Consider the following 26,083-nt stretch of genomic DNA (forward strand, 5'->3'; position numbering starts at 1 on the left):
TTAATGTTGGTTTCACACACACACACACACACACACACACACACACACACACACACACACACACACCCCTATAATCTCAGCACTCAGGATTTGAAACAGAAGGATCTCTAGTTCAAGACCAGCCTGGGCTACATAGTGAGACCCTAACTTTTATTTTTCGAGACAGGGTTTCTCTGGAGCTTTGGAGCCTGTCCTGGAACTAGCTCTTGTAGACCAATAGGGCCGCGAACTCACAGAGATCCTCCTGCCTCTGCCTCCCGAGTGCTGGGATTAAAGGCGTGCTCCACCACCTCCCATCCAGAGACCCTAACTTTAAAAAAAAAAAAAATGTGTGTTTCCTTATCTCTCCTCCATTGCCACCCAAGCTGTGCCAGGCCCCAACTGACCTCTCGAAGGCCACGTTGCGAGTGTCCAGGTGGGTGGAGACAATAGGCGAGGTGAGGCGACTGGCGACGTGTTCCTCACTGGGCCGCATGGCAGCCAGCAGTGCTTCCGGTGCATGCAGAGCTGGACCTAGTGTCTCTGTGTGCACCACCTGACGGTCATGGTCCACCTCCATCACCAAGGCTCCTGCCTCTGTCAGTGGCAGGGGTGTCACAGGAGGGGAACGGATCAGTGAGCTATCCTCAGTCACCTGCTGCTAAGTAGATACACCCTCAGCCCCTGGGTCCTTCTCCAACCTCAGCTTCAGTCTCCACTTCCAGGAAGTGCAGAAGTCACAGGGAGAATATGAGCATGCCAGCCACATCTGTCCATGCAGTAAGTGCCCCAGAGCTCACCCTGACCCCTGAAGATGAAGCTCCTCCGGCCACGTTGCCAGGTCATGTGCTCAAAGCCCAAGAGACTAGTATCCACTCGCAGGCTCTCACCACGCTTCCACACACGGTATACATCGCTCGGGCACATCTTAGACACAAGGGGTACTGCAAGGAGTCTCATAGTCATCAGGAACCTTCCCCAAAGAGCCCGCTCCAAGCCTAGCAGTCAGTTGGTCCCCACTCACCCCAGCTGGTGAATTCCCACTTCATTTCCACGTAGAAATCAGGGGCCTAAGAGAGACCAAAGCTGCCTGTGAGGGCCTGTGGTCTGGTGCCCTAGCCTCGTAGGCTTTGAGGCTCATAGTCCCCCATTACTCTTTTTTTTTTTTTTTTTTTTTTTTTTGGTTTTTCGAGACAGGGTTTCTCTGTGGCTTTGGAGCCTGTCCTGGAACTAGCTCTTGTAGACCAGGCTGGTCTCGAACTCACAGAGATCCGCCTCCCTCTGCCTCCCAAGTGCTGAGATTAAAGGTGTGTGCCACCACCGCCAGGCTCCCCATTACTCTTTGGGAGCCCACAAATTATGTTGCAATGCTGTGACCCAGCTACACTCCCACTCCAATCACATCCTGCCAAGGAGAGACCCTAAAATATTCTATACATAAGGAAACTATAAGCACCGGTAGCCTGGGGCCAGTCAACACCCTCCAATGGCCTTTGTCTTTTTTGTGTCTCTGAGTCCTGATCTGGAAAGGGGACACAATGACCCTTCCAGGCACAAGGGTGCTTCTGCCCCTTGCAAGCTTAAGGATGAAGTAGGGATTCCAGGGTCCAGGCCATCTCTACCCAGTCACCCTTCTGGAAATTTACCTTCTCTAATAGGCCCAAGAGATTCCTGGTATCAGGGACCCTTAGTGCTGTGCTGGTAAATGTTTTCCTTTCAAAAGACCCAGTCTCTTGTGCGTGTGCCTGGATCCTCTATTTCTTACATGCCCTTTGGCAGAGGTAAATGCATAGATGGGAAACATACTGCACAGCCTATGTACTTAACTCTTTAAAGGCCAGGCCTGTCACAGGGACTTGGTGGCCCCTGTTGTGATACCTCACTTCCTTACTGACCACATCCTGTACCCAACCATACCTGACGGAGTTTATTGAGCAGTTCTGGAATGCCAGCCAACCTCTGTGTGGCCCTCTGGAAGTCCCGATACTGAAGTACCAACTGTACCATCTCAGGGTCTCCAGTGCTGACTGCCTCCTGCAGGACTGGAGAAGAACGATCGCTAGGAAAGCCCTCTTAGTGACCCCAGGCTCGACTACTCACTACCACCCACCAAACCCTGCCCTGCATAGTACCTGCCCAGCCCTGGTGGCTCTCTTTGCCCACGTTGGCATTATGTCGAAGAAGGACTCTTACAGACTCCAGGTTCCCCAAGGACACAGCCAGCTCCAGGGGGGTCCGTCCTCGGGGATCCTCCTGTTCAATGTTGTGCTGAGGGAGATGGGACATTCAACACAAGGCAAGGGAGAGCCAAGGCAAGGAGGTCACCGGACTGAAAAGAGCTAGAGTTACTACGGAAATAAGGAGAGTAACCGAGTCAGTGAGAAGATAGAGGGTGGCCTATGTGGGCTGGAGGACGCCGGGTTAAAGGGGGCAGTGAGAGCCAATGGCAAGGGTTTGCTCATTTCTCCTACCCGCTGCTAGTCTGAGTTAGGGGCCTAGCGGCAGAGTCTAGTGAGAGATGTCAAGAGTCTGGATTGACTTGAGGACCAAGAGCAAGGTTCTCATCCTTAATCTAGCTCAGAGGTGGTGGGTGAATCCGGAGCTTAATGCAATCAATATTAAGTGGGCAGAGAACAGAGCTAGGCCCAGAGCGGGGAGATGCCGCTAAAGGGCAGGTGACCTGGGCTTCAGACAGAGCTGAAGCTAAGGAGTCAGAATGCGGCTGTGGAGCAGAGCAGGGGCAAGTGAATTGCAGGATGAATTCCGCACCTCGGCAGGGGGGACCAACCGGATCCACCGCAGGTCCTCACCTGGCGGCTGTGCAGCGCGGCCTCCAGTTCGCGATGCCGGTTCGCCCAGACTAGCCGGTGCAGTGGGAAGGTGGGGCCCAAGGCGGCCATGCTGGGCCTCAGCGCCGCATCCCGAGTGAACGGCCCAGCCCTTCTTGGCCTGCGCCTGGCACTGCCCCCGCGTCTCCGCTCCGAGTCGCACCTCAGCTGCACCGGCCACAGCCCCGCAGACCCCTAGCAGAGCCGCGGCAGCAGCAGCGAGGGCGGGGCTGGGGACGGGGGCGGGGCTACAAGGGATGGGGCGTGGCTTCGGGCTCCGCGCCCCCTCGCCTCCTGCAGCCATGGCAACCACTTCAGGCCTGCGCGCTGAGAGGAGATGGGGTGTTGTCCAGTCTCCAGGGCAATCACATGCGCCCCTGGAACAGCCGGAACCTCATTTCTTCGAGGCCGCAAGGGTCCGTAGGGGGCGTCCCGGTGGGCGGGGCCTAGCTGCATCTCCTTCAGTGCCCTCAGGCGGCGCCCAATGCCCTGGGCAGACCCCCTTTCTAGAGGTCTGGAAAGGGAGGGTAGGGCCGGGAGGGGACGGGAAGCTTGATGGAGCGGGGATTGGGCCTCGAGCCCTACGTATGCAGAGGGCCTGGTCTGGACCGTCGCCCACACCGTGTCCTTCCACCCAGCCCACTCCTGGATTCTACAAGCACCTACTGGCCTTTTGTGTGCGGGTAAGATGGGAATTCTTGTCCTCATCCCTGCCAGGCAAGGCACTTAGCTTCTGGAGATGAGTGCCCACCCAGTAGTAGCCCCTACGCTGAGCAGTCACCAGTCGAAGCCTCTTCCCCCAAGGAGTTGCCTGCCCTGATGTCTGGAAGACATCACATCATGAGCAGGGAATCCTCCAACAGCACTGGAGTCAGGAATAGTCATATGGGGTTGGAGAACACAGGCTTTCTCCGTGGGAAACTGGCCGTGGTGCACACTGCCACCACGTGGGTCTCTTTTGCAGAGGCTGCATTTTACTGTCAATAGGAAGGAAGGACAGTTTCAAAACAAGGCCGGCACTTCCACCCACACAGGAACTAGGGTGCAGGCAGTTACCTTAGTTCGGGCCCCTGGTTCTCTTCAGTCCTACCATGGGGTCATTGAGGATCCTGATCTTGGTGAAGCCATAAACCAAACTTTTCAAAACCGATCCACTTGTCTGTTTCTCCATTTTTAAAATTTACATTTGATTATCCATTCATTCTTGTGTGTGGGTGCTCATGAGTGTAAAGGTCAAAAGACAATTTCTAAGAGTTGGTGCTCGAGCAAGGCGTGGTGGTGCACGCCTTTAATCCCAGCACTCGGGAGACAGAGGCAGGTGGATCTCTGTGAGTTCGAGGCCAGCCTGGTCTACAAGAGCTAGTTCCAGGACAGGCTCCAAAGCTACAGAGAAACCTTGTCTCGAATTTAAAAAAAAAAAAAAAGTTGGTTCTCTATGCTGGGCAGTAGTGGTGCATGCCTTTAATTCCAGCAATTGAGAGGCAGAGGCGCACCAATTTCTGTGAGTTCCAGGTCAATCTTGTCTACAAAGCAAGTTCCAGGACAGCCAGAGCTAAACAGTGAAACTCTAGAGAGGGAGGAGGATGGAATCTCCCCCGCCCTTGAACTCAGGTTGGGCAGCAAGTACCTTCAATGGATGAGCCATCTTGCAATCTCCCAACAGTTAATGAGATGGAGAACGCCATTAACTTGAGGCTCCCTTCCTGCCCTAGGATGTCATCTTTCTACGGCCCAACTGCCACCTTTACCCCCTTTCTCCTTGTGGTCAGGTGGTTTATAGCTCTCTGGAATCTCTGCTACTTACCTTGTGTGGGGCAGACATCTGTGATGTCTGGACTTAGGCAGGAGCTCAAAGGCTTCTCTTGGCCTCTGAGACTGTCCTGTCCCCATGTCCTCTCCACCCTAACCCTGGAATTGCTGTCTTGAGGATTTCTCCATCAGCTCTTACTTCTCTGACAGGGACTCTGACAGCCATGTGGACCTCTCCTGGCTGAGTTTGTTCCATCCTCCTGCCATGATGCCACTCCAGAACATCTCTGGTCATAGGTACTCTATGTTGCCCCAGTAGGGTGTCAAAAGCCAAATCCCAACAACGCTTTATTTTCTTCCTCCCAGGCCAGCTGGCTCTGGCCTATCTTGCCTCTTTTTCGTCATTGTTGGGTTTTTTGTTTGATTTGTTGTTTGGTTGTGTTTTTGAGACAGGGTTTCTCTGTGTTGTAGCCCTGGCTGTCCTGGAACTCTCTCCTAGATCACGCTGGCCTTGAACTCACAGAGGTCCACTGGCCTCTGTGTGCCACTACTGCCTAGCTGTTTGTGTTTTGAGACAGGGTCTCATTATGCAGCTTAGACTGGCTGGAACTCACTATATAGACCAGATGGGTCTCAAACACCTACATTCACCTGCCTCTGCCTCCTAACTGCTAGGATCAAACGTGTGTGCCACCATGCCCAGCTCTACCTTACCTCCTGAATAACATCATGGCCTTCATAATACACTCCAGGTCTGACCACCTACTTCTCATCCCTATGCTTGGCCTGCCTACTGCCCTGCTCAGGATTTTCTCCTCTCTGGCCTCTTTCCCTTCTCCCTTCACTATTAGCATTACAAGACCATCTTCCCTGGATAAGAGCGCTGACCCTGTCTCCTTACTTCTCGCAGTGACCAGATCAGTTCTCATGAACTCAGCCTGCCTGAAACTTGAGAACTAGCCAGACATTACTGGGAGCAGACACTTGTAATCCCAGTACTTGGGAAGTGGAGGCAGAAGGATGAGGAGTTCAAGATCATCCTTGGCTATATAGTGAGTTTGAGACTAGCCTCTGCTAACCACCAGGAGCTAAGCAACTTTAGCCCCTCAGTCTATTCATATATCCAGGCTGCAGTCACTGAATATTCTGGGTCTGTGCTGGCCTTTCAGGGCCCCAATGCCTGGTTCCTTCCTTTGTGTTTGCTGACTGAGACACTCATAAGTGCCTGACCTTTTCTGGTCTTAGAAACATCTCCACCAATGACCACTCTGATGCTGGAGGCCCATCTCAAATGCCATAACCCAAAACCACACAGTATCTTCCCTAGAACTATCGCCTCCTCTGTGCACCCCACCCTACACTGGACAGGGCAAGCAATGGTGCTTACATGTTCTGTCACCAGCTCCAAAGAACTGGAGCAAGGAAACAGGAAAAAGAAGTTCATTCTTAGGAGATAGCTTGAAGTTGGGGTACCCCTCAAGCCCAGTGACCCCAGTAAAGGTTGCACAGTGAGGCCAATGGCAGACACAGCTAGTGTGGATAAGAAACACATGCACTGAGAGGGAATGGGGGGTTGACATGTAGGGGAACTTGATAAGGTCAGTATGTCCCCAGCCATTCCAAACATGACAGCTGTCGTGGACCATGGACCATTCCTGCTTACTTGGGAGGTGGGCAGAAGAACCCACTCCTCCAGAGAGGGAAGGATGGGTTACTAAGTTCCTCCCCTCTCAGGCCCCAGACAGAAGGGACTGAAGTGATCACCAGCACAAAGAACAGACAGCGAGGAATCAGGCACCATTTTTTATAAAAACGCATAGTCTCATTTCCACTCTTTAAAATCACATTCAAAACTCGGCAAAGAAACGCCCGGGAGTGAGTAGACAAGAGGGGGAGGTGCGCTGACCCAGCCCCAGGGGAGAGGGCGCGACACCACACACGGCTGCGCGACTGGTACAAGGGGGCATGCGGTGGGCAAGGTGGCACCTGTGGGCGGTGGCACTGACAGGACGTGGGCTAGGGGGCTGGACAGTGTGGGTGGGGACACACTGACCAGCCAGGACAAGGAGGACTGGCCCCAGCTGGGCTCCTATGCTGTGCCACCCACCTGCCCAAGATGTCCCACTGTGGTCCTGGGCAGGTGACCTAGGTTCAAGCTAGGCCAGTGTGGCCCAATCCACAATTGCCTTTTCTGTGCTCCTGAGTCCGGGCACACAATGGGAAGAAGAGGGGACTTGCACAGAGGCCAGCAGCAGCCACTGCCAATGCCAGCCTTCTGACCCAGCCCTAGTGTCCATGGAAGGGGAGAAGGGGCAGTAGTGACACAGAGGCTTTTCCTGAACAAGGACCTAGAAGCCAGTCATGTGGAGACCTCCAGGTCTGGGGAGGCAAGGGCCTTCTGTCACCAGTGGCGAGAGGGCAGAACAGCAGGGGGTCTGTCCCTCTGTGGCACGTGCGCTGTGATTGGAAAGTTCAAGTAGTATCCCTATGTTGCACCTTCCTTCCTAGGATGGGGATGCTGGGCCACCCAGCGGTGCCACAGGCTGAGCACAGCCCACAGAGCCTGAAGTGGCCCACTACCGAGTGTGGCTTCACCCCGTGGAGGTGCAAGAGGGCTGCTGAGGGTTGCTCCTCTTCCCTACAGGAAGACACTGGGAGCGAGGACCCAGGGGAGGGGGAAGGAGAGGAGTCAGGGAGGGGTGTTAGGCAGTGGCTGGGTTGGTGGCAGCAGGAGCCGAGGCAAGCGGACCCCTCCCTGGGGGCTGGGCCAGGCTGGGGCCACAGGAAATCACAATAATTACAAAATAAAACCTTTTCCGCTTTGCGGGAAAACAAATAATAAAAATTCGACAAAATAAATTAGAGGTTTATAAAAGGCGGGTGGGCAGGCGGGCAGCAGATAGGTGGGTCAGAGGCCGTTGGCACTGCCACGCTGGATCAGTGGCACTTTGCTCAGTTCCACCACAGGTGAGCGTGGCTTGTTCTTCATCTTGGGCACTCGCTGCACCAGCTGCTGGGCCTCGCGGTAGGCATCACGCAGCTCTTTTTTCCACTGCACCAGCTCAGGATCACTCTGTGCATGTTCAGGCTCCATCAACCTCTGCCAGCCAGGCACCCGCCCACCTGCACCGCACCAGGCCCCACTTACGTCACACTGCAGGACAAACTGCTTGCCACCGCGGATCTTCAGCAGGAGACACTTGCGCTCCTTGATCTGTGTCTCTTCCACCGACTGGATCTCTTCCATGGTCAGGAGGCTCTGCTGCAGGATGGGAGGGGCAGAATAGGCTGTGAAGAAAGGCCCTAGGGGGCCCGGTGGTTGTGGTGCACGCCTTGAATCCAGCACTTAGGAAGCAGAGGCAGGAGGATCTCTGTGAGTTCAAGACCAGCCTGTTCTAGTTCCAGGATAGCTAGGCAGCTAGAGCTACTGCACAGAGAAACCCTGTCTCAAAAGAGAAAGAGAGAGAGAGAGAGAGAGAGAGAGAGAGAGAGAGAGAGAGAGAGAGAGAAAGAAAGGCCCTGGAATCTGCCCTGTGCCCTCATCAGTGCCCCCTTCTTACCGGAGCCTCGCCTTCACCCCGCCATTCAAGTCGGTTGGGGAACAGGTAGAAGTACCGCCGCTGCCACTGGGTCAGGAAGGGATTGCCCATCTTGGACATGTAGCCATGCATGATGCAGTCCTTACCCAGGGCATAGTCTGCACAAGAGATGGGATGTAGACTCAGTATCCCACCCCACCCCCTTTCTGGCTGTGGTCTTGGTCAGTTTCTTAGCAGAGCCCACTTCTCATTTCTACAATGTGCAACAGGCCTGGTGTGCCCCATGGTCAGGAGTCCTCACCCTCCTCATGGCCCAGCTGTTTGTTTTTGGCTTTCTTTCGTGCCTCCAGCCGATCTGTTTCAGTATTGATGGTGTCAAAAACAGTCTCTGCCACCTCCTGCTGCCACCGCTCCGAGATGGTGAGAGGGAAGTTGCGGTACAGTTCCTGGTCACTGTCCAGTAACTTCACCAGGTGGACATGGCAGGGAAACGTGGGTAGACAAAGGATGCCAGGATATTGTTAGTCACAGGCCTGCATAGGGCCCTAAGTCAGGGATGCCTCATGTGACCACTGTCCCCAGGGAGGTTGGGGGATGAGGAAGTATGGCCCACAGCCCACAGGGCTGCCACAGTGTCTCATAGGGACCGAGGAGGGGCAAGGGCCACCCAGAGCAGGCCAGGCTCAGGGTTCAGGGCTGGGCATGGTGCAGTACCTTGATTCCTTTTGTGTCTTCTTCATCAAAGGAGCCAATGTCAAAAGCATCAGCTGCATTCACCTCCCCACGTGGGGGGATCAGTGGGGGTGGGTACTGTGAAGAGCAAGGGTTGGGCATCAGCTGGGGTGGGAGGCCATGGGGTTCCCCATCCTTCCCCTGGAAAGGCTCTTACCTTCTGTAAAAAGACCATCTGCCAGTCCAGTGAGCGGAAAAAGGGGCTTTCTTTTACCTCCTGAGCCCTGTGGAGAGATATACCTGTCACCTGGGCTCTGCACCTCACAAGCTGGGCTAGGTCCAGACTGTGAGGTCATTAGCTCAGGCTTGACTCAGATCTTAAGTGAGTTCCATAACTCTCAGCCCGTTAGTTCATCTTGAAATGGGAGACACAGTTCCCACATCCTGGGCTGGTGTGGGTACTAGCACCACTTTGCCTGGCAATTAACCAATATCCCAGCAGACATAAAAAGCTGCTCTTAAGCTGGGTGTGGTGCCACACACCTCTAATCTCAGCACTTAGGAAGTGGAAGCAGGAAGATGAGGAGTTCAAGGCCAGCTTCAGCTACAGAGTAAGGGGAGTCTTAGCTACTTGAGGCCTCATCTTGAAAAATAAGCCCCACCTCATTCAAAAACAAAACAAATAACTATTATAATTATGGTTATCATCACCTCACTACAAAGACTCTCCTGGGCCTTCTGAAAGCTGTTTCTCAGTTGGCTCCAAAAGTGACACACCCAGCCAGCCCGGCCACGTTGAGGATACTGGATAGTGTGGGCCATGACCTCCCTTGTGAGCACTTCACAAGGTTGAGACCATGGAGGAGTTCAAAGGAGGAAACACAACCACTGTTCTAAGGGGGGTATAGCCAGAGGCCCAGCAGCCTACAGCATGACACTCACCCACGGCCCAGACAGCCTAGCCGCCGATTGACATCCCTCTGCAGCAAACCTTCTAGCAGGGATCGGAGTTCAGGGGAGAAGGAGTCAGGCAGCTCAACAGCCTTCCAGGAGGAAGAGGAGAATGTCAACAGGAGCCCAGGAAGAGCCCTTGGCTCTGGGGGAGGGGTAGAAGCCAGCAGCAGGAGGAGGTAAGGCCCAGCCTCCTGCTGGTCCCCAGCAACTGTGAGCTTTGGCAGCACAAAGGAGGCCAGGGGCTCCAGGGTTAGGGAAGGATCACTGGCTCAGGAGCTGTGCTGGCACCACTGTGGCCCTTACCAGCTACCCCACACTCACCATTGTCAATGTCATGCGGTCAATCTCATGCTTGTCTTTGGTCTTGTGCTGCCGAAAGGGGCTGTGTCTGGACAAGAGGTCAAAGACCAACGTCAAAGAACAAGAATGGGAAAACTGGGATAGATTACATGAAGGAGGTTTGTGAGAAGTGAGGGGGGCTCCACCCCTCATACCCAGGCCACGGAGGGCTCCCCTCCCTGCTTCCTAGCTAGACTGGTGAACAGGGTCTCAGGGCCTCACCCTACTTGCCCACCTGGGAGAGCCTACTCACCCCCGCAACAACTTGAAAAGCATGCAACCCAGGGAGAACCAGTCGGCACTGCTGTCGTAGGCCACACCCTTCTGCAGGACTTCGGGGGCCATGTACCCGTGCGTGCCCCTGTGGGAGCATAGGTTGTAAGCGAAGGGGAGGAGGTTCGGGAAGGGAAGGAATGGTTTGGGCACTCACACACTGGCATGGGGCTTCTTCTTGGAGAAGTCACAGGCTAGGCCCAAGTCCGAGATTCTCACATGGCCATGCTCGTCCAGGAGAATGTTGGCTGGCTGTGAAGGAAAGCCCAGTGAGCTGCTCGGCCAGGAGGAGGCCAGCTTGGGCCTTCACTGGAGGGAACTACAGGTTTCTGGGAAAGGCTCCAGGTAGGACACGCCACTCCCTTCCCCAATCATGAGTGAACTCAGAAAGTGGTTCAGGCAGGGAGGGAGGAGGGCAAGGCAAGGAGACAAGCTAACCTTGTCACAGACCTAGAGGGAAGGATGGGTGGCGGCAGCCCCTTACCTTTAGGTCCCTGTAGACTACAAAACGATTGTGCATGTGTTCAAGACCCAAGATGATCTCAGCCGCATAGAAGCGCATGTCGGCCTCGGAGAAGACTCCATGCTGAGACAGGTGGTAGTGCAGGTCCCCACCTGAGGGGCAGCCCTCCAGGTGAGACTCAGCTTCCTGCCCAGGTCCAGCCCTAGGTCCACCCCCTTGGGCTGGTCCTGGGCTCACCGTTCATGAGATCCAGGATGAAGCTGAGCTTGTCTGGTGTGTGGAATGCATACGACATGCACACGATGAAGGGGCAGTCCTAGGAGGGAGGGGAAGGTGAGCAAAGGCCAGCTGAGGCTTGGTCAGAGGTCACTATGGGGGCCCGCTCGGCCTCCCAGCTCACCCCGGTGCTGACGAGGGAAAGCATGATCCGCTCGTTCAGAGCCAGGGTCTCTCCCTGCTTCATCTTGATGCGTTTCTTGTCCAGACACTTCATGGCATACCTATGATGGAGTAGGAGGTCAGCTGTGTCAGCACGCCCTGCAGGGCAGAGCCCCAGGCTGCCTCAGCAGGCTGCTGATGAAGACCAGATGCAGGACAAACACGTGACACAGCCAATGCTTTAGAGAGGGCAAAAGGTGCTGGCAAATTAGTCTCTGAGGAGCCTGAAGGAGACAGAATAGCCAAAGGAAGACAGGAAGGAGGGACAGTGGCAGCAGGGGATAAGGTATGGTTCTAGGCAGAGACTGAACATTCAGCATTCAGGGACAGTAAGCTTGGGACACTGATCCCCATAACAGCTCTTCCCTAGAAGGTCCCAGTCCCTCATGGTACCTCTAGCAGCCAGACTCCTCCCTCAGGCACCCCACCCAGTGCCAACTGATCAGGGTGCTCACATCTTGCCTGTGTCTGCTTTCCGGCACCCATAGACCTCACCGAAGCCCCCACGCCCGATGATGCGATGCACACTGAAGTCATTCATGGTCAGCTGCAGGGTGGCAACAGCTGAAGTCACTGCAGGCCTCCTGGGCCCAGCACCACAGCAGAGGTATTTGGGCATCAGGGACAGGCCCTGGCTCTAGGATTCCCTACTCTTGAGATCTGGCCACACATCTTTCTCCAGCTGCCCCCACTGGGATTCTAGCATTGGCCCCCTCCCGTCCAGAGCCACCATGGTGAGGCTGATGGCAGAGCCCTGGCCACTGCATTTCCCCACGGTCCCCTGGCATGCCAGCACCCTCGGCCTACTCACGTGGATGTTGAGCTCTACATTTTTCCACTGGCAAAACCGTGTGAACTTGTCACTGGGAAAGAAGGGGGTACACACTTAGGCAAACTTCAAGGTATTGAGAGGCCATTAGAGCCTGTCCAACCCACTGCCCTCCCAGAGCCCTGGCAAGTAGACATGGAGACACCCTGAGCCTGTGGTCAGCTCAGGCCACACACCCTCACTAGCTGAGCCATGGCGGCCTACTGGGATCAGAGAGATAGCCTCCAGTCAGACCTCCACCAGGGCACAGCAACTCCTCACACAAAAGCTCATTTCCAGTGAACTCACCCTCTCAGCTACCCCACCCCTTCTATGGCTAGGTAGCCATGACTGCAAATGTTGCTCCTAGCATTCTGCCTAGGCTCTGGAGGTTCGAGCCACAAAAGGCAGCGTGTATTTCAGGCCTAGCCCTGCCTAAACCTTGACACTCCACAGAACAGGGAGACCAGCAAGGTGATTCCAGAAAGAGGGTGAGAAAAGAGGACAAAGAATCTGTATGACCGCCCATGAGCTCCTTTGATGGAGTACGAACAGACCTGGCATCTGCCAGTACAGAGCCAGAGCAGCTGCCGCTGTCCTGCTCAGACCCTCTTCTCCCTCTCCTCCCCTACTCACCTCTCAATGAACTTCTGGAACACATCCCCTCGGAGGTTCTGACAAATCTCCTCAATGTATGGCTGTGGGGAGGGAGCTGGGAGTTGGTGACCAAATCTATTAGCCCCTGGTGACCCCAGTTCTGCATCCAGCCCCAGGCTTCAGGACCCCAGCTGTCTAAGGCAGGAGGACCTCACCTGGGGAAGGTGGGGCCATGAGAAAAGGAGCCTAGCACGTACCTGGAAGAGATCTGGAGGCACCTGCTTCTTCACCAGGTGGCCCTGGACATGCTCGGTAGCATTCTTTGAAAAGGGCTGGAGAGGACAGAGGCGGCTGTGCATCCCATACAAGGCCCTTTCTTCCCTTCCAACCCCAGGTTGCTGGGGGACAGCATATGAGCTGGCACCCAAGAGCAGCTGACTAGGACACTCACATGTGAGCAGGCCAGCAGTTCTTTCATGATGTAGGAGTCAAAGATCTCCCGGCTACGGACCACACGCTCCTCCTCTGTCTCTAGCTTCTCATATTTCTTGATCTGGAAGGCACAGCCATAGATGGTCTGTGGCCAGGGAACGGGGCTAGATCCCAAGTGCCTCACAGACTCAGCGAAGGTACCCAAGCACCTCTCTCAGCAGACCTTGATGTCGTACCTCTTCATAGAACTCCACCAAGGGTTTGGCCTCTTCCAGGTGGTTCAGGCAGAAGTCTCGGAAAAGCAGGTACCCTGAAAGCAATCAGGCCTGGTCATGCCGAGCCATGCACACCCTCCTCTAAGGGCCTTCTCATCACCATGGGCATTCCTAGACAGAACTAGCAAAGGCAGCAGGAGAGATGGGCTGTACCTCACTCAGGAAGAGTATAAGCGATCTGAGCACCGAGGCTGTCACCAGCCTGGAGTCCCAGATTCCAGGTTAGGGCCACTGTATTTCTGCACTATCCCCAGAATCTGCCTTGGAGATGATGGCTGGAAAACACGGGTACTGTGGCAAGTTAAGAGGAGTGGGGTGTGCTGGCTCTACATCTCACGCCCTGCCCTGACAGACACCCCCACCCCCAGCGCTGGTGGTACTGCCTACTATGGGCTATGAAGATATAGGGAGGCTCTTCTTCTGTTTGTTTGTTTTCCAAGATAGGGTTTCTTAGTGCAGCCCTGGCTGTCCTGTAACCCTCTCTGTAGCCTTGAACTCAGAGATCCTCCTGCCTCCTGAGTACTGGGATTAAAGATATGCACTACCACCTCACCGCTGGGATGCCTGAATTGTGCTGGGTGACTTTCTATGTTCCTTTAAAGCGCATTGGTCGCCTAGTGTTGTTAATGGCCTCTAATCCCAGGTGTCTCTGCTAGTACCTACAGCCATCTTTTCTCCTATGGTTAACCTGATCTTTTTTTTAAAATATTTATTTATTTATTATGTATACAATATTCTGTCTGTATGCCTGAAGGCCAGAAGAGGGTGCCAGACCTCTTTACAGATGGTTGTGAGCCACCATGTGGTTGCTGGGAATTGAACTCAGGACCTTTGGAAGAGCAGGCAATGCTCTTAACCACTGAGCCATCTCTCCAGCCCCTTAACCTGATCTTTTAATGAGGACTTGTGAACAAGGCTATGAGGGAGGTGTGGACTGCAAAGTGCGCCTGCTGACATCACTGACTCAGGTCTACCCTGTCTGCATGGGCAACTGGGCTCAGGGTTCCATTAATCAGATTTGAACAGCAGGAGACTGACCCCCAATGCCTGATCCTTCCAGGCCACCCTCAGTTCCACACTGAGATCCCAGCCTCAGAAAGCCCAACTCTGTGCCCTGTGTGACTAGAGGCTTCCTGGGATAGGACCCCAAGCTTTCCCTGGGCTGGGACATGGGGTGGGCAGCATACTTCCAAGACGAGGGTATACACCACACACCAGAGGAAGGATGGAAGGACCAGCTCCAAGGCAGGTTGCTCATTTAGGGACTAGAGGGGAGTGGGAGAGTGGCTCGGGTGGGGGCGGGGCCAACCACAGCTCTACAGGCACCACAGGAAGGGCCCCGCCTCTTCCTGTCAGTTCCACCAACGGCTCAGAGCAGCTGTGGCTGCGCCAAGGGGAAGCTGCAACTCTCAAAAACAAAAAACCCAAAGGAGGAACTTCCCTGGCGCCTGGGGAAGACTGATGGGCCCCCACCCCCAACACAGGGCTCCCTGGGCAGAAGCCAGGGGCTGGGAGGCACAAAGGGTCATCACTCTTTACTGGGGGGAGGGGTAAATAGATGGGGAAACCTCCTGGGACAGGGGCATATGACTGGGTGACAGGAAGTCACCCTGGAGTCTTCTTGGAGAGACCTCAGGCTGGGAGAGGTGGCTGCACTTACCTAACTTCTGTGAGAAGATCTTTTCAAAGGTCACCTCTCCTCGGTCCTCTAGGTACTTCTGCATGACGCTGCGGATACTGCAGGCAAAGGGGCACAGTAAGCAGGGCCCACAGAGACCTGGGGCTACAGGCCCTGCCCAGAAGCCTGGATCAAAGAACTACTCATTTTAAAAAACAAAAGCTTTATTTATTGTGCATGTGAGGGGTGCACACACACCAGCCTGTGTAGAGGTCAGAGAAGAAGGCATGGGAGTTGCCAGGCATGGCAGCAACACCTTTTACCCACTGGCCACTGAGCCATCTTCTCTGAGGCCTTTTTTTTTAAAGGTAGAATCACACTATATAGCCCAGGCTGGCCTTGGGCCCACAGAGGCCCCTGTTTCAGCCTCTCCAGTGGTAGAATTACAGGTTAAGTGCCACCATGTCCGGCTTGAAGGGAACCATCCTTCAATTCAGTGTCTTCAAGCCCCCCAGGGAGCTCCCAGACCCCCAGCTGGCCTGGTCACTCATTCTGTTCAGGTAAGTCACCATCCCCATCTTGTTGATCTCACTGCAACACTGTGCAGCCTAGGGACGTCTCACTGATACTTTAGGACTCCTTGTTGTCTCTACCCTTTTCTTCAGGGTCACAGGTGTGCCGGACCTGCCAAGCTGCCCCAACAGCCAGCTCTTCTCACATTTGACCTCCACTAGCCTAGCTCTTCAGAGAACACATAGCTGCCCAACTGAGGGCACATGAGAAGCCAGGGGCTGGCGGACATGTGAAGCCCAGCAGATTCTGCCCAGGAGACTATGGCTGCTGAGGATTCACAGCCGCGGTCCAGCTCTCCATGTCAGGCACTGCCTCCCCTAGAATCCTTGGCAGGTCAAGCATAGGCTGGCCTGGTCACCCAGGCTAAAGTCAAGGCACTGTTCATGGTGTGAAACCTACACCTGCTTCTAGGCAGGTGTGTTCCTGGTACAGACCCCTTGTCTGTGATATCAGTAGGGCTTGTGGTCAGATCAGCTTGGGGTGGCGGGGAGATGCTCTGTGGAGATGGTGGACCTTTGCCGGCTTCCTGAAGTACAAACAGGATGCCATCAGGTGGTGAAGCTCAGGTCAGGTGGGGGTGGGGTGTTAAGACAGGTGAGGAAAAAATTGGCCCAGCAACAAGAGGCCCACAGGTCAGGGAAGAAGGTACAACAAAAACTACATGAGCTAGAGAGATGGCTTGGTGGTTAAGAGCACTGGTGCTCTTCAGAGAACCCGAGTTCAATTCCCAGTAACTACATGGTGGTTCACAACCATCTTTAGTGGGATCTGATATCCTCTTCTTGCATAAAGGTGTATATAGAGGACTCATCTACATAAAAATAAATAAATAAATCTTGGCTGGGTGGTGGCACCCACCTTTAATCCCAGCACTTGGGAGGCAGAGGCAGGCATCTCAGTGAGTTCAAGGCCAGTCTGGTCTACAGAGCCAGTTCCAGGACAACTAAGGATACACTGAGAAACCCTATCTTGAAAAACATCACACACACACACTCACCAAAAAACAAAAAACACAAACAAAAACCTTCATGAAGGGAGGACAAAACTCGGTGCTAGGGATTTCAAAACTAGGGTGCAGTCTGAAGGTATAGCCCTTAGGAGGCTAGATCCAAGATAGAGCAGGAACCTCACTGGGTCACTAAGGAAGTCCGGGTAGACACACTGATAAGGTGAGGAGGAAGTGGGACTGGGAAGGTGGCACAGGCTACTGGACTATGGTGTAAGAGGGGTGTCTGCCAGTCCTACCTTGCACTGTGGACTTCAAAGTTTTTGGAAAGATGACAGCTCCGGTCAAAAGCAGAACTGGAAAAAGCAGTGCCAGGGCACCAGACTCAAGGCCCAGCCCTCCCGGGATCTAGCTTTGTTGGCCTTCCTCAGGAAAGTCCTCTCAAGATAGTGAATTATGCAAAACTGCCAGGGCCCAATCCTGAAACTGTGACACCCTGGTTTGCCAACTGGGAGACACCACAGCTCCACCAAAGGCTGTCTCTAACTAGAAGTAGGGCTCCGATGACCAGGTCAGGCCTTGGTGACTCTGGATTTCCAGCCCACAACTCCTGCCCAAGCTCAGAGACTCCCACACTGTTGCCAGAGCTGGTTCCCGCTGGTACAGCAAGACCATAATTCTCTGGTACCTGGCTGAGGCACCAAGGTTACAGATGCCCTGGTCCAACCTCTCTTCTTGGGGACCACCATCAAAACACTTCCTCATCCTCGAAGACTCAGAAGGACTCAGGGTAGAGCAGACACAAACAACAGGAGCTTGAAGAAAAAGCTGTGAGACTCAGAGTCCAGCTAGGTGGTTCACACCCAAAACCCCAGCACTCAGTACGCTGAGGCAGGAGGTTTTCTGTGAGTTTGAGACCAGCCTGGGCAATAGTGTGAGACCCTATGTCAAATAAACAAAACTTAAATAAGGAGGTAAATCAGACACGCCCATGCTCTGCCTGCAGATGGAATCCTGGCCAGGCAGCCCTCCACATAGCAGGCTCATCTCTCGGATCCTGCAAGGCAGTGGCAACTCCTGAAAAACCTGGCAGGAAGGCAGAGAAACATGGGGCTCAGAAACCTGCAAAACCGGGTGCCTGGATCTCACCTGGCAGATAGCCCAGGAGGGTGAGACTGTCACCACCCCAAGTCCTGGGTGCTCTGCTTGTCACCTAATCTTTACATTCTGGAACATTCTGGTTCACAGACAGGACAGGATCTGAACAATAAAGGGGGAAAATATCAGCACATCCATCTTCCATGTAGTGGAGGGGCAGATGGACACGATCAGGTAGGGTCAGGTGGGGTTTATGGACAGGAAGATGCTGATGACAGAGATCCCAGCTGTTGGGGATACCTCATCAGGAGCTGGGCAGGGCACCGGGAATGGGGGCCCTGGGTACCACTGGGATACCCTCCCAACCCTATACTGGCTTCCTGAGAACTGGAAAAACAGATCATTTTGGTTAAAGGCATGCTCAGCCCGGGTCAGGGAGCTGCCACCACTCTCTCTCATCGTACAGCCCAGAGCAGCTGATTTGGGTGTACAAAGGCGAGATACAGCGCTTGTAAGAGACCCCGCCTTAGACAGCCAGGGTACCAACAGGGCAGGGCTTTCTGCTTTTTTCACTGGGCCTGGGGCCTGCAGAAAGCAGAAACTCAGCTGAAGACTGTCCCTCCCATCAAAAGCTACACCTGGGCATGGCCATAGCATTCTTCCCAGACCAAAGTACTTTATTTTCTTCCTTATAAAGAAAGGAAAAGTCTTCCTAAATAAGATAAATACTCTCCCCAAACTGAACGTAAGGCCAGGCCCAAGCAGAGTCCTTGAATGGAAGGCCCTCTAGCGTGGCAGTTTTCGGGTTTCCGGTCTAGCCCCACAGAGTTGGAAGCTATGGAAGCTGGCAGGTTAGAAAAGGTGTCACTGGGGGGCTGGAGAGATGGCTTAGTGGTTAAGAGCATTGCCTGCTCTTCCAGAGGTTCTGAGTTCAATTCCCGGCAACCACATGGTGGCTCACAACCATCTGTAATGAGGTCTGGTGACCTCTTCTGGCCTGCAGACGTACACACAGACAGAATATTGTATGCATAATAAATAAATATTAAAAAAAAAAAGAAAATTAAAGATGTCACTGGACAAAACTCCTGGCCAACAAGCAAGTGTAGGCTTGCATGGGAGGCAGCAGCAGCCTCCTGACTGGGTCCCTGATGCTGGCAGTGCCTAGAGATATGACATGACATGTTCTGAGTGGCATCTTTATCTCCACCCATTCAGAGGCACATGGCTCTCTAGTTCCCCTCTGGGTCATTAAGAAAATCAAATGTACACTGGGCGGTGGTGGCACACACCTTTAATCCCAGCATTCAGGAGGCAGAGGCAGGCGGATCTCTGTGAGTTCAAGGCCAGCCTGATCTATGAGCGAGTTCCATGATAGACAGGACTGTTAACACAGAGAAATCCTGTCTTGAAAACCAAAAAAAGAAAAAAAAAGAGCCGGGCGATGGTGGCGCACGCCTTTAATCCCAGCACTCGGGAGGCAGAGGCAGGCGGATCTCTGTGAGTTCGAGACCAGCCTGGTCTACAGAGCTAGTTCCAGGATAGGCTCCAAAGCCACAGAAAGAAAAAAAGTGCTGGCCATGGTGGCAGCTACTCATAAGCCCAGCACTTGGGAAGCTAAGGCCTGCATGTAGTAAGTTCTAAATCAGCCCAAGCTAGAGTGAAGGGCAGTAAGTTTATCACTACTCCCAGGTGGGAGACACTGGAGCCTCTGTTCCTTGGCAGCTGAAAGGGTATCCTGGCCAGGTTCCAAAGAGCCCTTCCCACCTTCCTCTGAAGGTCAAGTCACAAGCTGTTTTATTTACTTTTTGGCATATGTACATATGTGTGGTCACATGACCCATGTGTATGCAGAGGCAGGTGTTTTCTGATGTGGGTCCTGCTAGTAGCCCAGACTGGCCTTGAACTAGCAATCTTCCTGCCTCAGCCTCCAGAGTGCTCGAGCTTATGCCACCATGCTCACTCAGCGAAATTACGGACTTCTCTGCTGGTTTCCTGTTCTGTAAAACAAAAGTGTCCAAGCAATGGAACTGTCACTTCTGTACTACATATCAGAAGGCCTGAAAGATCTTGGGGGGGGGGGATTTCTGCCCCATTGTTAGCCTGTATCTTCCCTCCTAGACATTAGGACATAGCTGCCCTAAGCTTTATTATCTGGCACCCCACAACCCCTACCTGCCTACACTACTCCTAGAACATGATCCTGTGCTAAGATAACGAGTCCACACTGTCCTGTACTTGGAGGAAGGGACTATATAGCCAGGCAGTCTCTTGGGGGCAGAGCACGGGCCAGAGCCATTGGCAGGAGGTGAACCAAACAGAGCTGCTGGCGCTCCTCTGATCCTGAGAGTGGAGTAAACACTCCCTTGACTCCACCCTAGAGCCCATCAAAGTTCTGCCAAAGGATTGAGGGCACCTAGGCCCTGACATGCTTTATGCTAGGGTGGCTATCAGGTTGTGGAATGCACTAGCCCCATCCCCATCCCTAGCACCTCTCACATAGTTTAAGGGGTAGGCAGAAGGCAGTGCCCTTTTCAGCAGTGGCTGAGGTGTGAGGACAGCAGGCAGGCAGGGAGTGGTGTCTAAGCAGAAATTCTGGTAAGAGAGGTACCACGTGCTTCAGTAGGAGAGCAGGTCCCACACTCTGGCATAGTGGCCTAACACGTCAGGCATGACCCTCACAGATGACTCCCACACAAGGTTAGGGAGCTTAGCTGTGTGGACTGGGAGGGCCTACAGGAAGGAGTCTGGGGCAAACATGCCCATTGCGAGAGTAAGAGGAGTCTATAGGGCCAATATTAGGCCTGTGACAAAGGAAATATCCAAACTGGCTTTGAGGAATGTGTCAACAGGGCTTCCTCCACCCTCCCGTCAGCCTCCGTGGGGATGCTGGAGGAGGGTCTCTAGGACCAGGGCAGTACCCAGCCTCTTCCTGATGCCTCCCTCCCACCTCACCAGGGGCTTTAGGATATGCCTGCCAGACTGGAAGGAAAAGTCTTGGCTGGCACCATGGTGCTGGTGTTTATATGACAGCGATGCTGTACCACCGAAGAATCTGGTGGGTCTCAGCCAGCCACACTGGAAACTGCCACACTCAGGTAGGGACAGTTAACAAGCTGAGGTTGCAGCTGAGGCACTCCCTGGCAACCTTTCCAGGAAACCTGGCAGAGAGGTGGCAACAGCAGGAGGAAGATCCCTGGGGCTTCTTATTAATATTTCTTGATGACTCTCCCTGGGGCCCAACAATGTTCAAGGATGGGGCCGTTACCAAAAAAGGAAGACCAATTGTGGCCACCATGTCTGGGCAAACCCTTGGCCAATAAAGGACAACAGTGGTTGACCATGGCAATGTTTAGTGAGCCCCAGACTTCCAGGTTCTCCTGCAGGACGTTCAGGAAGACACTCCAGTCATCACAAACAATACATAAACAGGCACCCTGCCTATGTGCCTATGACACGAGGCATAGACATCCTGTTAGTGTTCACTGAAAACACAATTCTAAACCGGGTGGTGGCAGTGCACGCCTTTAATCCCAGCACTCGGGAGGCAGAGGCAGGTGGATCTCTGTGAGTTCGAGGCCAGCCTGGTCTACAAGAGCTAGTTCCAGGACAGGCTCCAAAGCTACAGAGAAACCCTGTCTCGGGGGGGGAAAAAAAAAAAGCCACCACCACCACCAAAAAAAAAATAAAAAAAAATACCCACAATTCTAGAGGTCCTTGCTCTGCAGTCCTGAAAGGGGGTTGTTCCCCATTCCAAATTCTAGGGCAACTTCCACCCTCAGAGAAATGACCCCCATTTTACCACCAAACACCCACGTCTACATCACCAAAACCACCCTTTTCAGTAAGCAGTGATGCGAGACAAGATGTTACAGAAAAATGCAGTTGCCAAACGCCTTACTCTTAGGATCTCGTTTGAAGTGGGCCTGAAATAACCTAAGAGTAACTGTCCCAAAGAGGAAATGGCTCTAGGAGCCAGTGGGGAGTAGAAAAGGGGCCCAGGGAGAAACAGCAGGTATAATGGAGGCTGTGCTTTCCTCAAAAACCATCACATGCTCCTGGCTTCGGCTGTTTATTCCATAACATCTTTAAAACAACAGCCACGTGCAGGCAGCTGGAACTCCCTGGGGCCCCCAGGGCTCTCAGCTCCCTATACAGCAACCTGGGCACAGAAGCTGCTGTAGAGTTTGTGCCTACACTTGACGTCAGCCAGGATTTACTACGAGCATGGACTGTGCATTAATAGGACAAATCATTCCTAGGCTGACAGAGCCCAGATTCCTGTGCACGGATCCCAACCTATGACGCTCATGCTCCCTTCAAATCCATTTACTGAGTGCACAGTGGAGAAGCAAGCAGAGCTGAGCAACTTAATAGCAAATCCATGAGAGCCTTGCCCCAGAGAGGAGGACAGATGGGAAAAGGCATCTCAGAGAGCCATTCCCAGGGAGCAGCAGCAGCTTCAAAGGCCCGCAGGGATAGACTGCAAAAAAGATAATCTTGTTTTCAGGGGCAGGAGGGGGTGGGTCCCTGCTACTGGAGTGGAATGTTCTGGGAAGGGATAAAGGCTGGCAGCAATGGGCTTTCTCTGGTGATGGAGAAGTCGAGGGAGGAAGAAGAGCAAAAGTCTTCTTAGCACTCCTTCCCCCACCAATCCAGGCAGGAAGTCCTGGCCGTAATGTAATGAGTTAACAGGAACGAAGAAACGGAGAAGGAAGAGTAGCAGGGTCTGAGGAGCCAGGGGAAACAAGCAAGGGGCGGGCAGCAGCGGAGGAAGCTCATGGTGGGGGAGGGACCAGGAAATAGCCCAGAGAACCAGAAGGCTGCAAGAGGCACCCAGCTCCCACATACAGCTGCTGGGGCTGCTACTGTCACTGGGGAGAGCAGGGACATCTCCTGGGACCGCCCAGGCAGGGCTCCTCGACAGGAGCCCTGAGATTAATTACACAGGGCCTCAGTGGTCATATTAAGCAAATGATGATAATTATAAGACTGCGGCAGCTGCAGGGAAAGAGGTAACAGCTTCTGCAGGGCGAGGCCCAGACCACAGTCCCACAGCCCTGGGAGGTCACTGGTGAAGGACCAGCCTCCTGATTTTACCAAAGCAGATAAACTGAGGCAGGCCCAATCAGGATTAGTGTGTCTGGGGCCCACGTGAACCAGTATGGCAGGAGTGAGGAGCCAGGACCCCTATGTTCTATCCATACAGCACCCCCTCCTGTGAGAAGGTCGGGGAATAGGTCTGTTTCCCCATATCTTCTAGGTGACAGAAGGGGAGGTGCCTTTGCCAAGTTACAGTGGCACTATGCCCAACAGTTCCCATTCCCCAGCCCTGAGAAATAAGAGCTGTGATGCCAAGCTCAGGCAAGCCACAACCCTGGGCACCAGCCACAGAGAAGGCTGCCAAGATGGCCCACCCCAAAGTAGGAACAACTCCCATTGGCACACTGGCACAGGAACGAACCCCACTGCTTCTTTCCCTAACCCTGACTTCATGATGGGGAAGTAGGGTTCTGTATATGATTGGTGCTTGTGGCCTCACCAGGGTAGCCTGTTTCTCGATTTTAGGAAATGGCAAAGGGGTTGGGTCTTGTATACTGTGACAGCTGATGGTGCTAGAAGCCCCTGCTACTTTCAGGTCACTACCTTAGACCCACAGCTCTCAAGACAAGGGGTGCCCCCCATCCCACCCCACACATCAGTGAGTAGAGGAGACAAAGCAAACAGGAAGACTAGGGCTCCAAAGATCTGTGATCCAATCCCAGACCTTTTGTATGACACGCCTCAAGACCTTGATCAGTAACTGAGGAAAATACCACCTGCTGGGTCGGCATACCAGGGCTGAGAAGACAAAGCACTTTGCAAACTGGGACATACTGGGCAAATGGGCAAGACCATAACCACCTTCAAGGGCAAGGGAGGTCTGCCTCAAGAATGTGCAGTGTGCGTCACAGAAGCTTTCCAGCACGGGAGGTTCGCAAGGCGAGGGCCTTGGCCACTGCGGGTTGGCTCAGGGTCCCTCCCTGGCCTGCGCACACCAGTGTTTAGAGTTAGAGGCTCCTCACCATTCACAGACTGAGCAATTGGTTCGACAACATGCTACTTCTGGTACCCTGTACCAATGCCTACGGTGTCATTGGTCCCAAAACTCACAGCCTGCCTCCATTCTGCTCAGATTCTCACCCCATCCTGGTACTGTTGAGCAACTAGTCCACGCAAGCATGGCCTTGCCAACTTCACACGCTGGTTTTTGGATCAACAGAGACAACAGATGTCAAAATAAATAACGAATTAATAAGATCTCCATTCTTATTCCTATCACACCACCAGTGCCACTAAACGAAGGGTAAAGGGAAAGAGGTACAGCTCATTTATCAGGGTTCTCAAACACCTGCACAGGTGACCCAAGGCGGGGCCCTTTGGGAGCAATGCATTCTGGGGAAAGATTATCCAAATATGGAGAATTCTAGAAAAGGCACCACCTCAAACTTTGTAGACCTCACACTTGCACAAGACTCTCCTGGCTGTGGCTGCCCAGGAGGGCTAGGCAGTGCCCCAGATGCTAACTGCACGCCGCGCCCTTCTCTTCCCTTCAGGTTTTGTCATTTCTGAACTCATTTCGTCCTAACTGCTGCCCCTAGACAGCCCTGGCTGATATTCAGTCTAGTTCCTGTTTTGAGAAATCTGATTGCAAATGTCTCAGAAAAAAAGGGGCGCCCAACGGCCTCTTCAAAACGCAGACCAATTTTTCCTCTACTGGGCTTGATTCTCAGTCAATCCGAAACCCAGTGAGCAGCCACTGGCGGAGTGGGGGAGGCATGGTGAGCTGTACAACAGCAACCCTGCAAGCTGCCCACCCTGCTCCAACGTCTGGGGCCACCAGAGGCCTAGTTCATATTGCCCACATTTCACAGGTGTAAAAATCAAGGTCAGATAGGAAAAGAACTTGCCCCACGTCCTGTCCTGTGATAAGAATACGGCAGTAAAGTCAGGTCCAGTTCTTGGCTGCTAAAGGGGCTGGCATGAAAAGCTGCTGGGATTGGCCTTACCACCCACCATAAGGCACCCTGATGGGTAGACACATCTGCTCTTCCAGGGGCAGGACATCGAGGCCACCTTTCAGGGCTGGGCAGTGAACAAAATATACAACGAGAAGCTGAAAACCTAACGTGGAGGCCAGGAGCCACCATGGAATACCTGGGTGATACTGCACAAGCCATTCAAGCATTCAAGTGCTCTGAGATGTGCCCCTTCACACACACACACACACACCTTGTCCTATGGGCACAACACTACACCTGTCACACTCAGTCTCTGATCTTCTGTGCAGTTCAAATGGGAAGGTAAGTCTATCTGCCACAATACACTGGACAAACCCCAGTTACACCTCTCACATCCTGCCCGACTCTGCACCCACATCCTGAACAGTTTAAACTTTGATACCAGGTGTGATGACATCAGTTGTCTTGCGGAGAGGCGGCAGCACAGTCCAGCTGCTGTAGGATGGGATGTCCCCTGGTCAAGAGTACCCACAAGGCACCGCATGTGAGGAAAAGGGTGAAGAATGGACTTGCCTCACCCAAGCGCAGCCCCTGGGGATGGCACACACACCAATGCACTGTCCCCAAAGAGCACTCTCAAACCTAAGCCAAGGGCAATGACACCACCAGAGGAGAAGGCAAAAAAGTCTCCGACTCGTGCTCCCCACTCCACAAACCTCACAAGAGTGCTTGCTGTTAATCACTCTGAGAGGAGTGAACAGGGCTGTGGAACACCAAAGAGAGGGGTGCTGGGAGCAGGGGCAACAGACTGGGTAAACAGAGGCAGACCTGGGGAAGGGAACCAACCGGAAGGGGACACAGAGGGTGGGGGGCAGAGCCCAGCCCCCAGGGTGGGAAAGAGGGATGCAGCAGAGCCGGGACTGACAGCGACCAGGCCCCGCAGTGAGATACAGGAAGCGGCAGTGCGGCCCGGGGAGCGCGGCGGGGAGCTTGGAGTTGGGGCGCTCTGGGCTCGCAGGCACCGGGCCTGCGCCGGCCGGGACAGGAGAAGTCCCCGGGTACTGGGACGGCCCGGATAGTGGGTCTCCGGGGCAGAAGGTCCCCGGAGTAGGGGGTCCCCGAATCCTGGGACAGCCGGGATCGTGGGGTGCTTGGGGTAGGGGATCCCCGGGGCCTGGGGCAGCCAGGATAGTGCGGCCCCTGGGGCACAGGGTCCCCGGAATACGGGGGTCCCCAGGGCCTGGGGCGGCAGGAAGAGAGGGGTCCCCGGGGCATGGTACCCGGGTCGGCGCGTGGGGCCCGACACAGGCGGGCTCACCTGGGCTCTGGAAGCAGGATCTTCTTGCTGGCGCGAGCGGCCGGCGTGGCCTTGCTCTTCTCCATGGCCATCAGGTAGCTCACATCGGCCAGCACCGCCTCCAGGTCGGCCATCTTGGCGGCGGCGGCGCTGTTCCTCCCGCCGCCCGAGGCTCCGCTCCGCTCCCGCTCGCTCGGCCCGGCC

At 54.1% G+C, this 26,083-nt stretch overlaps 2 protein-coding genes across 3 annotated transcripts in view; both read right to left on the reverse strand.

Annotated features, from left to right (window-relative positions):
• Nucleotides 1-3,017, reverse strand: part of Ankrd13d (ankyrin repeat domain 13D) — an 11,164-nt gene extending 8,147 nt beyond the window's left edge. The window contains exons 1-6 of one of the 2 annotated variants that reach the window (XM_026781663.1): nt 2,749-3,017; nt 2,112-2,247; nt 1,897-2,021; nt 1,004-1,049; nt 780-923; nt 387-576 (exon numbers count right to left, since the gene is read on the reverse strand). In XM_026781663.1, the coding sequence (XP_026637464.1) occupies nt 387-576; nt 780-923; nt 1,004-1,049; nt 1,897-1,986 (470 nt within the window). In that variant the 5' untranslated portion in view covers nt 1,987-2,021; nt 2,112-2,247; nt 2,749-3,017. The remainder of the gene's footprint in view (nt 1-386; nt 577-779; nt 924-1,003; nt 1,050-1,896; nt 2,022-2,111; nt 2,248-2,748) is intronic. The other variant, XM_005351665.2, reaches the window with a different exon arrangement.
• A 3,311-nt stretch (nt 3,018-6,328) lies between these two features.
• Nucleotides 6,329-26,013, reverse strand: Grk2 (G protein-coupled receptor kinase 2). Its single transcript, XM_005351668.3, has 21 exons — nt 25,901-26,013; nt 15,007-15,083; nt 13,308-13,381; nt 13,091-13,192; nt 12,897-12,971; nt 12,679-12,740; nt 12,046-12,097; nt 11,690-11,781; nt 11,197-11,296; nt 11,034-11,112; nt 10,818-10,948; nt 10,491-10,585; nt 10,314-10,421; nt 10,043-10,109; nt 9,710-9,810; nt 8,985-9,051; nt 8,810-8,905; nt 8,397-8,559; nt 8,117-8,253; nt 7,705-7,818; nt 6,329-7,629 (listed from the first exon to the last, which is right to left on the reverse strand). Exons 1-21 carry the CDS (start codon nt 26,011-26,013, stop codon nt 7,465-7,467), a joined length of 2,070 nt encoding a protein of 689 aa, XP_005351725.1. The 3' UTR covers nt 6,329-7,464.
• Nucleotides 26,014-26,083: the final 70 nt, after the last annotated feature.

The sequence above is a fragment of the Microtus ochrogaster genome, chromosome 8 (assembly GCF_000317375.1).
Source record: "Microtus ochrogaster isolate Prairie Vole_2 chromosome 8, MicOch1.0, whole genome shotgun sequence".
Lineage (NCBI taxonomy): Eukaryota > Metazoa > Chordata > Mammalia > Rodentia > Cricetidae > Microtus > Microtus ochrogaster.